Consider the following 18,359-nt stretch of genomic DNA (forward strand, 5'->3'; position numbering starts at 1 on the left):
GGAAAAAAAATAAATAAAAAAAAGAAGGCTGCTTCAACTAAAGCAGATGAACAAACTACCATCTATTCCAGAATAAATCCATTCATACATAAAGCACCAGTAAAAATCCTGGAAGAATTGCAAAGAATCTTTTTCTAATATCCAACCTAAACCTCCCCTGACGCAACTCCAGGCCATTCCCTGGGTCCTGTCCCTGGTCCCCCCAGAGCAGAGCTCAGGGCCTGCCCCTGCCCAGGGAGTTGGGACTGCAGGGAGGTCTCCCCTCAGACTCCTCCTCTCCAGCTGAGCACACCAAGAGCCCTCAGTGTCCTCACACAGCTTCGCTTCCCCGCAAGGCCTTCACCATCTCTGTTGCCCTCCTTCGGACGCTCTCTAACGCCTTAATATCTTTCTTATATTGCTGGGCCCAAAACTGCCCCAATACTGCAGGTGAGGCCACCCCAGTGCAGAGCAGAGCTGACAAAATTACCAACTTGAACACAGTTTTCTGAAAAAGAAATCTCAGATGACCAGGTGACTCCAGTGACGGTGTCCCCCTTACCTTTATCCTGACACCGTGAGTAGCTTACTCTTGCTTCCTAGTCCAACACCTTGCAGCAGCACCCTGGTTTGCATTAATCCTGGAGAGCTTGGGAAGCCTAAACACTGAACAACACAACCGCACCTGGACTGTCAAACTGGACATCTCCCTGGTGACAGATAACAAAGTTATATCTGCCTGACAAAACACTGAGTAAATCACCCCTCAACCAGAGTCAAAAGGAAGCAAAGTGATGTTCTCTCTTACATAAAAGCACTAAGAGCAGTGATATTGACATTCCTTAAGTTAATAAATAATTATTAAGATAATTAAAAGCGACAGTAAGTACAAAGAGTAATGCTAAATATTAAACATTATTAGATTTTATATTAACACTAGGAAATTATTGTGGATTTCTGCCAAACAACCAAATTACAAAAAGGTATGTTTTGTTGGTTGGTTGGGTTTTTTTACAGTGTATATCCATTTTCAGAGAAAAATGTTCATATGAGAGAACAGCTCCCATATTACATTACACAAATGCAATTTGGTTGCTTAAGTTTTAATCTTGTACAGCAAAATTCCAATTTTCTATCTCTTGTACTTAAGTTCTAGTTCATGAACAGATTATAGAATGCAAAATAGGTAGATTCTAAAATATTAAATTTATATAAATCTTTCTAATAAATTTGCCAGAATACAAAAAAATCCTGCTGACATGATAAGGTGAATCATTGTTAAATGTACTATTTTCATGCTAATAGCTCACAAGGAAATAAACTCCTAGTATGCTTACTATCAATAGCTTGTTTTGTTAACCAGCCTGCCCCAGATCCTTGAAGGGACAAAGCTATCTGGAGTTATCTGAAGATAACCTGGAAGTCTAAAGGCCCCACCAAACTTCAGTCCAGTTTTGATCCCTGCATATAAAAAGCAGGGATTAATTTGTAGTAAGAAAAGTCAATATGAAGACTGGGAATATTACTTCAATAAAACTGTAAGCCAATAATCCATGGGGTTGGAAGAGACCTCATTGTCCCTCTGCGCATCCTGACCACTCCGAAGCAGCACACGTTCCTCGTGATGGGCAGTCTGCCCAGCCTGAAATGTGTGCATAAAGAGACACTGTGGCCTCCCAAGGTAACCTGTTCCAGTGATTACTCATCTATAGGGTGGATTTTTTAACCCAGTATTGCACATATTGTGCCTTTTGCCAATCACATTTGTCTTTCTCTGGACAGATATGGAGAATAATTTAACAACACACACCTTATGAAAACCTCTTCCATATATGAAAGTATTAGCAGGTTCCTCTGCTCCTCCACGTTTTCCTTTCTACCTCACACACTCAGTTCAGCTGCTTCTTACTTCTTGCATGTTCTAAAATCCTTGCTTCCTTTGTTCCTCTTATCAGTCCATGTTATTCTTAAGCTGTGATGGCCAAAAGAGCCCTACTGACAATTCATGTCACCTGCAATTCTATATAGCTCCCAACACCATGTGAACAGTACCAGTGCTAGGCCAGAAATCCTGGTATTTTTATGTATACAGTGAACTTCTTCCCAAGGGTAATTGTTTGCACTTAACATTTCAACTTGCAGATTTCAGACCATTTCTCCAACCTTAAAAAAAAAAAAAGAGAGAGAAAGAAAAAAAAAGGCAGGAGAATGCTTTTATTGACCTATAAAATCCTTTGAAGTCACACCAGGGTAGCATCATTCAAACTCTCAGTAATTCCACTCTTCATTCCCTCAGCCACCTTATTAATGAAAATACATCATTTTGATGGTCCCAGGCCAGTCCTTGCAGAATCACACTTCATTAAACTCCCCCACCCTGACCCACAGCAGTATAAATAACAATTCACTAGGAACATTATTTTTCAGTGACCCTTATTTTCCCTCAGTACTCACATAACTGCTTCTCAAGTTTCCTCATGGAAACGTCCTCTCAGTGTGCAAGTTACACATTTACTCCTTCCCTCGTGATCTCTTCCCAGCTATCCTGTCAAAGACCTCCATGTATTTGACAAAACGTATTTTGAATATACATGCTTGTGGTTTATTACCACCTTATGCTGAAGATTTTTAGGAAATGAACATGTAAGGATTTCCTGAAGCTTCTTCACACCTATCCAAGTCAAAGGGACTGACCTATAAATTCCCTAGTTTTAAGATAAGTCTTGCTTTCCTACTACTTTTTTAATACTCATTCCTCACAGATTTTTAGAGTCAAGGCCAATGGTTCAGAAACTCCTTTCTTAAGTATTGTTAAACCTTTTTCTGGCATATATTTCACTTTGTCTTATTAACTGCATTAAGCACTTACTCCCAGATAACTATTTACATGAAGCCTGAAACAGGTAGAAAAGATGTAGTATTTTTCAATTACTGTCCCCCATTTAAAAAGGTCTTCCCTTCTTCTTATTTCCTTCTAAATTACTTCCAATGCTCAGATTTCCATCCTCTTCTTCACCATTAAAATTTGCAAGTTACTTTTTTCTTCTAACTGAAAGTCTTTGATGCTGTTCAAAACCTTATCAGACTTATCCCTATTTTAATTAAGCTATTTAGGTTTGTAATAGCACTCTACCAGATCTACATCTAAATAAATGCCGGGGAAATAATATGAATATCTGACCTTTACCAAACATCGCTTTTCCTCCAGACATGGAAAAGCTTACTTTTCCATGAGGAAAAATATGTTCTATCAGACATTTAAAATGGCACTGACAATGACAGAGACTAAATGGAAAACAGAGCAAGACTTGAAGCACAACATCAGAAATCAGGAATACAGCTGCCTGAAAATTCTCCAGAGGAATCTCTCTTCTATTGAATTTTGCCAGTTTATCAAAAGCAGGATATTCCATGGAAACAGAGAAAGCACAGCAGCAGCAAGTATCACAAATGCCATTATGAACTTACCTCCTCAGGAAGTGGCTCCAAGCTGTCACCCAGCATTTCATGTTCCCTTCACCTACTCACTGGTTGGTCTCATTTAGGTCACACTTTTTACTGGAACTTCATAAAGTTTCACTTCCTTATTAGTGCAAACAGAAGACTGGAAATATCATTATGGAACCAAAGTGGTTCCAGCTTATGTGCATATGCTCTCTCATGTATACATGATCCATTTGTGCAGTGCCCAGTTAGTAAAGACACATTAAGAATGTATATTAAAAAAAAAAGTACTAACCAAGTTTCCAGAGAAAATTTACCTTGAGCTCCAGTTTTGTTTTCCATTAACTGCTTCGAGGGTATATGTAATTATTATATTTCTTATTTTCTCCTAATTACGTGGAATTCAAAATGATTCTTCTTCATTTCTCTTCCAAAGAGCTAAATATATTCAGTAATATTCACTTATCTTTTACAGACTGACAATTCCTCCCATAAATATTAGGGTCTTGAAAAAATTAGAAGCTCACTACTTAATAGAAAAGAAAATCCTAGATTATTCCTGAGTACAGCCTCGAGTCAAGTAGTTGACTTATCCTTTCTTTCCATCTTTGTACAAATTTTCTTTAATTTTTGCTACTGATAGTGAAAAAAATGGTTAAAAATAATTACAATAACTTAAGATAGGAAAGATTTTCCTGTAAATAGAGCAAGTAGAATAATTTATTGAATGTATTCTACTAATCATTGCAGCTGTCTGATTTTAGACATTTATTTTCTTTGCCTACTCAAAGAGAAAGAAAACGTGCCAACTGGCAACACAGGCTTAGAAAACAACCACAAGAAGCAGTTCTTGAGAAAAGCTGATCTTGAAAGGACTAAAGGACTTCTGTTTTTTATTAATATGATGGTGGAGGGTGGTTTGATTGTTTCATTTGCCAGCCTTCTGATCGTACGCATTCATCATAAACACAATTATACAAAATATTATTCTTCCTTTTTATTTTACTTGATTAGGAACGAGTAGAACATCAGACAGAAATAACAGACAACAACTGGAAATTAATCCACTGAAAGGAAAGTTAAAATAAAAAGGAAATGCCAATAAACGCTGTTGATGACCACAGACAAAGATCTGGTCTTGATTTTTAAGCCATGTTTGGTTTTCTTTTCAGAAAGTAATTGGATATGGGGAATTTAGATTTAGATCTCCAGGTCTCCAATCTCTTTTAAGTCACTGCTTTAAGATCTGGCTGAATAGTAATGACAAAGCACTGGAATTTTTCATGCAATATGATGCATTACTGATTTCATCAAAAGTGATCATAAGCTATTCCACATAAAACCCCATTGTTAATTCCTCATTAGGAAAAGATCAAGAGAAGTTAGGCAAGACATTCAGTCAAAAAGACAGTTGACAGCTATGCCAATATCTCCATTTCTATCAAAGAGAAGTCACATCTCGTTCTATAAATTAAGAACTGCAGCATCTCACAGGTTGCTGGCACACAAATACCTTAAATCCGAGTAACTACAAGAAAAAGCACTTGTTTTTAGCCACACAGTAGACCTCAACACTCAGGCTGATGAAATTCATAGGGAGAGCCTTTAATCAACCCCTTCCCAAATGACTTCTGCAAGGAATTCAAGGAGTCATTCTAACCTTTGTTTTACACAGAGGATTCACTACCACAGAATTTAACTTAGTAACTACTCTCCCTTTCACCACCTCAAGAGTGTCAGAGATTTTTCAAATGAAACTTTCTTTTTACTACTTTACTCCACATAATTTCTTGTCCTACCCTCATTACCCGAGTATCTTTTAATCTTCCATTAGCAAATAATGGGATTTACTTTACATTAAAAGAACCTGGCAGGGACATCCAGGAATTTGCACGGACATTGGAATTTATTCAAATCTTTAGCATCAGACTCCACACAGTGGAGTCAGCAGGAATGTCTGGACAGTATCCAAGTCCAACTAACTGCTCAAAGCACTTTCAACTACAGCCAAGTTCCTTTGGGTTTTGGATGGGAACTCCACAACCTCCCTGAAAAACCCATTCCAGCAAAACCAGCTGGTGCATCAAGCCTTCCTTGCAGGTCCATGTAAGGTGAAAGCGTGCTGACAGTGCCCTCTCCCGTCAGCCAGGGCATTAATGGGCTGAACAGGACTGCACCCAGGGCTGCCACCAGCTCTTGGCCTTCAGCTGAACTTGGTGCTGATGATCCCAATCCTTTAAGCACAACACTTCACCCAGTTCTCAGCCCTGTCACTGACAGTTTATCCAGCCCATCCTTCCCCAGTCCGTGTCATGGGACACGGTGTCAGGAGTCAGACTAAAGTCAACATCAAGCATATTATCCCACTGAACATGTTTTTAAAGAACGCACAGAGATACTTGGGGTTGTGTGGGTTAAAAAAACCTTCATTGCTAAGTATGTAAGAGAAGAATTTAAAGCATTTTGAATTTGTTTCAAAAAAATATTCTTTCTTTTAAAAGCTGGATTTGGTATTCCTTTGTCAGTCATATCAACACTATCACGAGTTGCCTGAACTATCAATTAGGATTGATCTTTTTAATAAGAATTGTTACATATGGAAAAAGTAAATACCTTTTAACCTGAAACAGAATGCAATGTAGAAATGTATTTGGACAACAAAAATCAGCTGCCTCATACAGAGGATAAAACCCAAGATAAATGCATCTGAAAAACCAGCCTTCAGCAGTGTTCCTAGAAATGCCATCCTGACATTTAGAAAAATGACCAGCCTTTAACATCCTCCAGAAAATAGGAAACTGGTTGAGAAAAAACTCACATTGTAAAAACCATTTCCAATGAACTGTAAGAATTGGAAAATTCTTTTAAACTGAACAGCTAGCTAGATGTTGAGTTAATAAATACACGATTATTTATTTTTAATACTTGTCTATCACCATGATCAAGGATTTATTTCATCTTGGGGACAGAAAATGCTGCTTTATGGCAGGTTCCCCCCCAAAAAAAAATTAATCTTCAGCAACCCAATGTATTTCCAGTTCTGTCAGGTATACTAAATGCAAATTACTGACTATTGTACTGAATCATCCTCTACAGAGCCATGAGCTGCTCCTCACGCTACATTACTTCAACACAGGTCTCATGTTCAGATCCGATTAATCCTGGAATAGCTTCGCTCAGAACTGTTAAATTAAAAACAGGGCTTAAAGAGAGAAAATCTTTCATTATCTTTCTCCAGCTCATGTGCATAGATCCCAGATTACTGCAAATTCCATGAAAATACCTGTAATCAGGTAAATTTAACTGCAGCTTATTTTTCAACTGTAAATCTATTTGGGGAATTCAGTAGACTAGTTTTGGCTTTTAAGTAGACTGAAGATCCTCCTCCTTAACAATTCGTATCTCATCATCATCATGGCTGGGCTTCGTGAACAAAGATTTAGGAAGGCTCTATCCACATTTATTACAGGCACGCTGGTGGCTTATGAGGCCAATACGAGACAGACATGTCTGGTTGCAAAAGGCACAGCAGAAAGACTCCTTAGATGGTGTATTCTGCAAGACACGATTCTTTCTGCGTTGCCTTTTCTCCTCAAGGGTGATCCTGCGGGCATTTTCAAAGGCATCAGCAGCATTATAGATGGTGTGTCTCCAGGCCTCCCAGTTGGAGGCCAGAGTAGACCAGTTATGATGATCAATATGGCCAAGGCTGAGATGTTGTTTCAGAGAGTCCTTGTATCTTCACTTTGGGGCTCCTCTCTTGCAGCAGCCAGTGGCAAGTTCACCATAGAGCAGGATCTTAGGGAGGGGGTGGTTGGTCCTTCATCCTGGAGACGTGCCCTGCCCATCGCAGCTGTGTTCTCAGCAACATGGCCTCTATACTTGTGACTGCTGCTTGCTCTAGAACAGATGGATTGGTCACATAATCTGACCAGTGGATGTTTAAGACTGAACGGAGGCAGCGTTGATGGAAGCGTTCTAGGAGACGCAGGTGGTGGTTGTAGATGACCCATGATTCAGATCCATATAAGAGAGTAGAACAGCACTATGGCTCTGTAAACACTGATCTTTGTACTTTTCTTCAGGTGTTTATTTTACCAAACTCTTTTATGAAGCTTTCCAAAGGCACTGTATGCCTTTGCTAACCTGTTGTCTATCTCCCCGTCAATCTTACCATCCGAGGAGATGAGGCTACCAAGGTAATTAAACTGCTGGACTGATTTGAGCTCTGATTGGCCAATGGTGATGTGGGGATGAGGGGGGACTTCCTGAGGTGCAGGTTGATGGAGGACCTCTGTCTTCTTTAAGCTGACTTCCAGCCCAAAGAGCTCAGCAGCATCTGCAAAGCAGGATGTTAAACGCTGCAGAGCTGCTTCTGTGTGGGCAACAAGGGCAGCGTCATCAGCATAAAGCACCTCCCGGACAAGATGGTTTAAGGTCTTGGTGTGGGCCTTCAGACGCCTTAGATTGAATAGACTTCCATCAGTACGATATCGAATGTAAATACCGTCCTGATCATTGAGATCTGCTGTGGCCCTTTGGAGCATCCTGCTAAAAAAGACTGTGAATAGGGTAGGAGCAAGAACGCAGCCTTGTTTCACACCATTGCTAATTAGAAAGGGCTCACAAAGTGCATCGCCATATCTGACTTGGCCATGCTGAACTTGGGGGGACAACCTAAATGTTCCAAAATCTGCCACAGACCTTTTCTGCTCGCAGTATCAAAAGCCTTGGTGAGGTCGACAAAGGTTACATAGAGACCTTTGTTCTGTTCCCTACACTTCTCTTGCAGTTGTCTGAGAACAAATACCATGTCTGTGGTGCTCCTGTTGGCTCTGAAACCACACTGACTTTCAGGAAGGATTCCTTCTGCTATAGTGGGTATTAGTCTGTTCAAGAGTATTCTTGCCAGGATTTTGCCAGCAATGGAGAGCAGAGTAATACCACGGTAGTTTGAGCAATCTGATTTAATACCTTTCTTCTTATACAAAGTGATGATGACTGCATCACCAAGGTCTGATGGTAGTTTGCCTAGTTCCCAACAGCGCACCACAAACTCATGAAATTTGGTATGGAGTGCAAGGCCCCCATGTTTCCAGACTTCGGGTGGAAACAATTCGTATCTAATTCTCCTATAAAACGTTTGACAAGAGTTAACATTTAGAAAAATAATTTTCAATTACACATACTGCATATAAAAGAAAGTCCTCTGTAGGAGTGCTTGAAGTCAACTCAACCAACTCCTCAGGCTATGTCAACAACAGAATCATGAAAAGTATATATTTTCTTGCATAAATGCCAGCATAATATGCCATGTGGTCATAGCAATTTTACTAGAATAAATCCTTTTTCTGAAAATCTAATACTCAATAAAGTCATAAGAATAATAAAAAAAAATACGAATAAAAAAAAGAACTGAGTGACACTTTCTGCCCACTCCTGGAATTTTTTCTAGTTTACATCTTGATATACCACAATTCCAAACTTCTCTGGAACAGCAGCTTTTTTAAGATGTTTGAATATGAAAAGGACAGTAAAGTAAGAGTGTTCAATCCAGTCTTTTTACAAAAAGACATGAACACAAGCTCTGTTTGTTCATGCCCCTTTGTAGAAATCGAAAATAATTTTTTAAAAAAAAAGGATTTCAGGAAGTCAGCTATTTCAACCCCTTGCATGAATGAACAACAGCCATTCTGTTCCCAAAGATTTTAGCAAGGAATTTATGCAAAGTCCCTGGTTAGTTTAGGCTCAGTTATTCAAACAGAGAGCAACTACACAGATCTAACAAAGATGACCAGGTAATTCCTAAAATTAAAAATACGAAACATTTCCTTTTTAAGTTGAACAAACTGTTTTCTTCAATCTGAAATCACTCTTTTGGAGGAACTCTTGCAGATCTATCTAAAATGTTGCCCCGGAGCATCAAAATGAAAAATCCACTTCTCAGAGCAAGATTATGTAGCTAAAATGCGAGATACACTGCATCACTGTGATGAGAAACCAAAGTGTCCTTTCTTCCTTCTACCCAAGGAAGTGTTAAAAGTCTTCATCAGGAAACCATAAAGTACAAATAACGTCAAGTTTGAGGTATTTGTATGCTTGAGGTATCTATATGTCCTTCCACCCTAAAAGAGTAAGAATGGCAATAAAATACCACACAAACCCTTATCAATCACAGACTCCACAGTGAGACAGTGGGTCAAACCCTAAAGCTGTTGTTGAAGAGTACTCAATGCAGGGGCAGAGCAAGGCATTAGCACTCCACAGCACTCAAATTTAAGAGCTGAGACAAAGGACAAGGCCCAGAACCATACCATCAATAAATAAAGACTGCTGGTTTTCCATCCATTTTCTGAGTTTGAATTCCCAATGCTCAGGTTCCAGTAAGTGAACAATCAGAATTTGAAATGTAGACAGACACAATGGCACATGTCCCAGCTCTCCACTGTATCTCCCTTCCCAAAGCTGGACCTTCCCCATGGATACAGAAGGCTCTTTACTGCACCCCTTCTCCTTAGAGGGCACAGCACAGTCCAGCTCTCTCCCTGTCTCAGGTGTCCCCCTATTTTCAGGGATTCCAGCTCCTAACCTCATCCTCACAGCACTTCAGCTGGTGCACTCAGACCCCAAAATGCTTGAAACCCAAATGTGGTGTGGACACAAGCCTGTGGTGTGTCCAGCCTTTGATGAAGACCAGGAGCTGCATTCCCAGCAAGGTTCAACTATTCCTGACATGCAATGTGGGTGCTTCACTGTCTGCCACCACCCACTTCCCCTCCCTCGCAGCATCATTCCTGGAGCAGTCCCACGCTGTCTGACACAGAGCAGGGCAGGTTTATGGTCAGGCTCAGCTTGGCCTGCCCTTGGGCTACACAGATGGTCAGGGCTGGATTATCAGTACACCAGACATGTAACATAAATACACACCGTGTGGTCAATTCAGTTCCCTTCCTGATCTGGCCTCAAGGTAAAATTAGTCATTAGTCTCCTCCCATTTTTCAAATGTCTCAGTAAAAGACTGAACACAAGAGCCACAGGCATGCCCAGAACAGCAGGCTAAATTACCAAGTTGCTGCTGGTTCACAGAGCTTTGGTGCCTAGTTCACTTTGAAAATCCAAATGAAAATGCCAGCTACTGCATTGACATTATTTGACCCCAAAATTTAGGTAATCTTAACATAAAAACCCAGTTAAGAAACAGAAATCTTTGAAATGCACAAGAAGAAAGTGAAATCACAACTGATCAGAAGAGACAAAATACACCTTCCCAATATGAATTTTATACACACAGATATATCCAACCAATAGCCAGAACAAGATGAGAAACTAATGAAGCTCAAATATCATGAAACAACATTCCAGAAGTAAGGAAATTTTAATTCAAGAGAGCAGCTCTCCTCTCGTCAGTGTATCTGACCCTTCTTTACCAACCTTTAACAATCTAGGTAGTGATTTTATTCAAACCCACAGGAGGATGAAGAACAAATATTCAGGCATACCTTCCCTACTTAATGAAGGCAGAGACAGCAGTGCCTGCAATCATCCTAATTGCTGCTCACAACAGCCACTTCAGCTCCCACTCAATCACAACTCTGTTATCCCTTTTGACCACCCAGGTAAGTGCACACCTTTATTGTGACTGAGTAAAAGCAGAACCTGAGAAACATGAAATTAGTATTGCTACACTCCAATGATTTCAATAACTTTTCATTGTAAAGGATGAAGAGAGAAGACAAGAGTTTATCGTTAGGAAGATGCAAGTGCTTATTACCAGAAGAAAATGATTGCTCCTCTGGATACATTATTACATTCATAGCCATGCTATAGCATGATTCTGCCATTGATAAGCTATCCAAAGCCACAGTAGTAATTCCTGTTATTTGATGTCTTAAAATGCAAATATATCCCCTAACAATGTATGTCTATGAGTAAAATTCAGAAAGGACAAAGATAGGACACAAATAATTCCAAAGAATTTTTTTAAAAAATTCAGAACAAAAGTTGCTGACTTTCTGAGGAATTATAAATGTATTTGCAATTTTCTGTGTGCCTGAATTATTTTGTGAACAGAAAAACTTGAAGGTTCTTGGAGACTGAGTAGGTCTTTATTAGTGTAGAGACCATTTTGCATCACCTCACTGTGATAAAGTGTCTGTGAAAAACAGACATTTACATAAAAGCAAGTATCTGCTGAAAAGATGTTTCTCCCAGCTTGCATTAAAAACTCTTTAAAGAAAAGATTTTTAGTAATTTTTCACTGACATCAACAGGCTCTTAATTCCACTTGAGGTCCTTAAGGCTTATAAGACACTTCAAAGAACTGAGGAAAATAAAAAAAAGATAAATTTAGGAACCACAAAAGCTATAGTCTTCATACCATTTCAAATATTGGGGCTAAATCCTAAGTTCCTGTACATTTGTTCAGACACTGAGGCCTAGTTTCAAAAAAAAGACAATGCAGAACCTACCTACAATTTAGGCACACAAGTCCTTGGCAATGACCCTCTTTAAGCTCAATGCTCTGTATTGAAAAACTTGTTTAATGCAGTCTCAGTAATAGCCATAAAGTATTCTTGGTGTTTTTCCATTCAGTTCAATAATAAATGTATAAGCAGATCAAGAGTTCTAAAAGAAACTAAGAACTTTACATTCACTCCTGTCATTTAACCATAGTATAACACCTCATAACTTTAAATCTTCTGTATTTTTTCCTTTCTGCTCCCTCATCTTTGCCACCTTATGCAGTCACTGTGTTCTGCAGCAAATTATATGACACTTTCCCTTACTGACATATTTAAATAGCTGCTTTCTGACTTTCCCAAGTCAGTGGGGTGGGATACGTATTCTTCTTTTTCCCTTAGTCTGCATTATGTAACCCTAAAACCATGATTGCTTCTGAAATAAAAAACATAACCCCGATTTTGTTTCAAGAGTCTAAGAATTTAGGACCATTTGACTTACAATCTTGTACTTTTATGCCAGCAAGACATAAAAAACTGTTCTTGGGACAAACCCACCATGGTCTTTTGGACTCAGGGGATGCTGTTCACCACATCTGCATCCTTCCACGTGCTCTGGGCTACTAAAAGCTGGAATCACAGAATCAGCTAGACCTTCAAGATCATCGAGTCCAACCATTAAAGGTGGATGGTCTAACCCTTATTATACTTTCAGCCACTTAACAGCAAACCTGACCCACTCTAGAGCAGATATTGCTACAGACATCTGCTACAAGAGAGTATCAAAGACTAATATGCCAAGCTGAAGAGATAACACACAGCCAACCCACATGTAAAGCACCACCAGAGAAGTTCAGGAATTAATGCTGCATTCAACAGAAACTGCAGCTAAATTCTGAGTAAAAATATTACAGCACCTTTATCTGGTAGAGGGACTGGAAGAGCAACTGGAATAAAGCACCTGTAAATTTCACTTGCTGCCCATTAAATAAAGAGAAAATATCAAAAAGTACAATATCTGTGTAATGAAAAAGACATCTGATATGCTTAGATTACACAACACTACACAACACTACACAACACTATCCTAATAACAAGAGAATAAGAAAATAGTCTCATTAGAACAGCTTTGGACTGCATTAACTGGTATGATTTACAGAATAGAAAGGAATTTCAGCTTCCCAAAAAGGAAACAAATAGTTGTATCATACAATTGCCCTCTCAATGTGCTTGATGAATCATCTTGAGTTATCTTTAGATAAGAACAGTATGTCTACAGAAAATGTTTACAGACAAAAGGCATGGAATTAACACTGTGTAGCCATATTAACACTACCCATCTCCATAGTCTCAGGAATTAACTGCCAGACATAACAAATGCCAAATCCATTTGTCAAATCTAAAAGAAAAGTTATTTTTAAAACACAAACTATATTCCTTTTCAAAAAATTCACAGCTGAATTAGCCTATAAGCACGCCAGACAACCAGATTTCTGGATTTATCCAACAGTACTGTCTTCCCAACCTAGCAATTCAGTAATTTTTACATTTGTAACTTGGTGCTCTTACACTCCATGCTGTTAACACTCTACTTGAAAACAATACTAACAGAATACCTACATTTTAACAAATTATTAATTAAATTGTTGCTTTCTACAGGAACAGAGATTACAATTTCAAACTCTGCTCTAGGAAGTGGCATTAGGAAAAAACTCTTGTTGCTGGCACAGGAAGGATTATGTCTGTCCTGAACTAGTGATGGTTCACAATAAGCATAAAATAATCTAAATATGTACATTGTATCTGTGATAGAGCACTTGCTACAGACTTTAGACACAAGCTATGATAAAATACAATACCTACTCATTCTGGGAACATGTATTTAGTTTTTACTTAGATTTAAGTAGAAAAATGTCCTTTTCAGCCTTTTAAAGAGTATGTCAAGAAATACAGGTTAAACTCTAACTGACACTAATTATGGCTTAAACTCAAATATACTCTAACAATAGGCTTTGAGACAGACATTTCAAAAAGGAAAAAGTCTGGTGCCTCACGTTGTTGATGTACTCTGAGAGCAGGTCCTGCAGGGCCTGGCGGATGGCGTTGCACTCGGCGATGATGCGCTCCCGATGGACGTCCCGCGTGCACGAGGAGTCGGCCAGCAGAGCTGCTCCACTGATAATGGCTTCCAGACGTTTCTCTAGGGAGGGCCTTATTGTCTCCTCATTCACTACAAGAGGATCCAGGACAATTAAGTTCTGGGAAAAAAAAAAAGGAGTCTAGTTAAGAAAAGTCAGCCCAGTTAGGTTACTGCTCTATTTTTTACTTGCATGAACCACAGGGACATCGTGCTTCCTAGACTTGCAACCAGCCCTTCCCACTGGAAGGTCAAAAAACTTTTGACCATGGCAGATTCTGTTTTCCCTAGTGGGGCTGTGCATAGAGATCATTTGTAGACAAACCCAAATTCTCTCTGCCATTCAGATCTCACTACTTTCCAAGCCAGTTATCCATGTTATCAAATCCTCAGACCAGAGTCTCGGCTTCCTTTGAAAGAGGGGTTCAACACCTCCAAACTTTAGTCTTTTACAGATCAGGAGAACCTCTGGATTTACCTCAAAAACAGCAGTGCTAGCTCACAGCTGGGAATGCCACATCAGATTACATGAGCAGTCTCATTCTGCTGATTTTTAGCCTGATACAATCCCACACTTCGACAAAGTCACTGCTGCCACCTTTAACAGGCTGAATATGTGCAAAGATAAAAACCAGAAACTTTTGTTTAACAATTGCTTTTTTGCAAAGGACCTAGATATGTGTCCTTTGCTTTTCAGTAGGTAGTGTAAACCAAAGCAGACAACTCCTTTGGCTTGATAAAATTAATAACATTTGTGCGTCAAGCAAATAAAGAAGAGAGGATATTTTCATGAAATGTGAAAGTAAGTATATTTGAGCTGCAGCATTTAAAGAAGTACAAACTAGTAATTTTTAATGTAACTGAATACGTGAAACAGTGTCATCATAGTTCTGACCACCAAACCTCTACTCCACATACACCCATTCACCTCTTACACTCGCAGGTAGTTCAAACATTTCAGAAGTATTGAACAAGAAAACTATGCCATGTACCCTGAAGTGGAATTTTTCTGTTACCTATTCTGAGATACTATAAAAAGTCTAAAACTGAGATCATGGATTTGTTCCAGGAAGTGAAAGGATAGACCATTAAAATGGTTTATGAGTCTATGTCAGGTGTTCCTGTGTATCCAGCCGATGTAACCACAGATTAAGTTAAAGCAATAACTATGTATTTCCAAGTTCCTGGATTTTCTCAAAACAAGGTTCACCTATCCAGATACAACAACAGTGAAAAGGAATTTATGTGCAAGCAGGAAGGAAAGAACCTCGTTATTCTGAAGATGAAAAACATAGCTATTTGTATATCCATAAAGCAACATAATAACCTAATAAATTAATTCCTAATTCAAAGATGTAAAAAATATGCTGATCATGGAAATCTGAATTTTACATACAGCTATGGAACCAAAGTCAAACTGGGATAGAACAGTTTGCCCGCTCACAAAGACGGAGGAAAGCAAACAGGCAGTTCACTGCTTTCATCCTCTTTTGCAGAAGTAGGAGCCAGTTAAGAACCACTCAACATTTAAAAAAAAAATAGCTGACTTTTGCCTTCTCCAAACAAGAGAGAAGAAAAGCTGAAATTTTGCCAGGGCCTGGCAGACCCTGCCATGAAGGCCAAAATACAAAGGAAGGAAAGAGCCCTTGGACAGAATAAAGGAGGCTTGCTCTTCTGCTCTGAATACCTCTACATTCCCTAACCTCTTGCTGGCAGTGGATGGAAGCCGCAGCACAGGAAGTCATTTTGCTTTTGCAGGCAACTTCCTAATTGCCAACGTCCAGAGTCAGGCCCGATGGGAGCAGCAATCCAGCTCTCAGTGTTGTCACCAAAAGCCTTCCTTTCCTGGAGCTGCTGTTTCCACAGAAGGAAGGAAATGCACCTGAGGACACTTTTCTGGAAGGGTGAAGGCAGTACGACACCATTCGTCCACAAGGAGAACTGAGAGACAGATTAAAAGTATTAGCATAGGGCACCCATTTTTTTGTTCTTTACTTTTCTTTGCTGAGCTTCCTTACAGCAGTGAGAGAAGGGCTGGAAGCAAAGAAAAGCTGCACCCTGTTTACCTGGAGGCAAGCTGAGCTACTACACATCTCAAACGCAACAGGCGCGGCAGGAAATTAGGGAAATGCAGTATGAGGAATTGTAAGAAAGTGGTATGGAGTGCCATTAAGAAGTCTGAAATGCAAGGGAAATTAATCCCTTTCAGCTGTCACCTCGGTAAGTAAGACTACGTAACTTTAAAAGCAGAATCAAATAGTTCTCAGCAGTAGGAAATGTGTTTTCCTGCCTAACAAGCATCGAACAACTCCATTATTCAGATCTTTGTTACTTTGTTACTATATCCAGGCATAGCAAAATTAAAAATGAAGCAGCTTCGACTTTTATAACTAGCACATTTATATATATATATTTGGAAAACTGCATAAAACTAATGTGTTTAAATATTTACATTTTAAAATTATATATAATTAACTTGCACCCAAGAGACAAGTTCACATTAATCTTATGCAGAAAAGACTAATCCATAACGATCTTCTAAGAATGACAAGGGAAGATCATCTAAGATATAGTCAGTTCCAGAGGTCAGGACATTCATTTCTGATGTGGAAGAAGGTGTTGGAGATTTGAAACTCTGCCTCCCTCAATCACAATTAGATCCTTAATACCAAAGTGTTCTGTGGTACTTCACATCAGCTGAATTTTTGCCACTTGGTCCTGGAGCAGCAACTTTCCTGTCAAGCTCCCAGGTAAGTCCCCTCATGCCAGGCTATACTTACAGTGTCCATTGTAATGCAAAACACACCTGCCAAGTACAATATTGAAATGTTACTGCATTGAAAAACAGCTTCATTGATTGTGGAAGATTAAGACACACCTAAAGGCTACAGTCAGTTAGCCATTTAACTTGAAAAATGACTGCCTTCAAATCTCAGATGAAACAGAGGCAGAAACGTCTTCCTTTGGGAGACAGTTTGTAGAAAGTTCATGCCAAGATGGACCAACAGCACTGGCAAAAAAGCTACTGTGGTCCATCACTAAATAATCAGAAACACCTAGGCAGCAGTAAACAGGAAAATACGAGTTAAGACTCTGCCCACAGATTAAATTCTTCAAACAATTTCACCAGCTATCTATAAGTAAATCTATGCAGAAAAGACCCAAGGAGGAGACACCAGCCATGCCACAGGCAGTCCTGCAGTTCTGCTTTAAGAGGCTAAAGAGTGCTCAGCTACCTGAGTTCTTAAGCGTAAGTGAGCATTTAAGAGGAGTTATTAGATCCCTGTTTTCTCCCTCATTGGACTTCTGATGCATGAAAAAAGAGGGATCACAGGTATCCAGAAACCTGGTTCTGTTTCCTGAAGTTTTGGACTGATTTACAGCCTTTGGACATCATTAAAGGACCACAGAGCAGAACACGCTGACAGAGTCAGGCATGCGACACCTGGATCATTTTGTGACAAATCTCTTTACATTCAGAAGATGCAAGAGCAGGGAAAGGCATCAGTTAACCTGCACCCACACACTCTTCTCACAGGTCTTAATATGCAATTAAATTTTAAAGTTCCAATTTTGCGTTTATTTATAAATGGCGCGGGAGTTATTTGGAGCCTTTCAGAGGAATTGTTGAGAATCTACTGATTTAAGGGTTAGCTGCTCTAATTTTACTGGTGGTTTCCTCACCTCTAAATCTTTAATAACTTCCACACTGCCAGCACTGGCAAAGGAAGAATGACATTGCAGAACATGTAGATACTAGATCGTTGGGTAGGCTCTGTGATACATTTCCACACTATAAACATTTAATGAGATTTGTTCCCAACAGACTATTTACTACATCAATCTATTTCATGGCACTGGATTTGCAACAAGAAGATAGAGCAAAGGTTATTTCAGGTCCTTAGCCAATAGAACTGCCTGTAAAGAGAGAAGAGTGCAACTATGTAATTCCTAAAATCATTTTAAGTTAAATGCTCTATAAATTTTGTTTTATCTAACTCACACAGCTTCAATTCCCATTTGTGGTACTTAGGTAAAAATACATTTAAAACTCCATAAACAAATGGCTTTTTACAACAGTTAGACTTCTATGTTCTTATGTTTCCAAATAAAAATAAATTCAATGAAAAATACTATTTTTCCATTTTCTGATTATCACAAATCTCATATTTTAGAACTATAATAAATTTTATTACATTTTTAAATTATTTAAATGGTACTGCTCACAGTACTGATGAATTCATCTGTGGTCAGAAAATGCAACCTTTTCGTCAAATTTTTTTAAAAATTTGTAAGTAAACCAGGTTAATAATACCTCTCATTTAAAGTATACATTTGTC

At 39.0% G+C, this 18,359-nt stretch overlaps 1 protein-coding gene across 1 annotated transcript in view; it reads right to left on the reverse strand.

The window, feature by feature from the left end:
* CTNNA3 (catenin alpha 3) overlaps positions 1 to 18,359 on the reverse strand; it is a 427,660-nt gene that overhangs the window by 318,385 nt on the left and 90,916 nt on the right. Inside the window, exon 7 of the mRNA XM_018079955.1 lies at positions 13,937 to 14,140. Coding sequence (XP_017935444.1) covers positions 13,937 to 14,140 — 204 coding nt within the window. The remainder of the gene's footprint in view (positions 1 to 13,936; positions 14,141 to 18,359) is intronic.

The sequence above is a fragment of the Manacus vitellinus genome, unplaced genomic scaffold, assembly GCF_001715985.3.
Source record: "Manacus vitellinus isolate BGI_N305 unplaced genomic scaffold, ASM171598v3 scaffold_48_pilon, whole genome shotgun sequence".
Taxonomy (NCBI): Eukaryota; Metazoa; Chordata; class Aves; order Passeriformes; family Pipridae; genus Manacus; species Manacus vitellinus.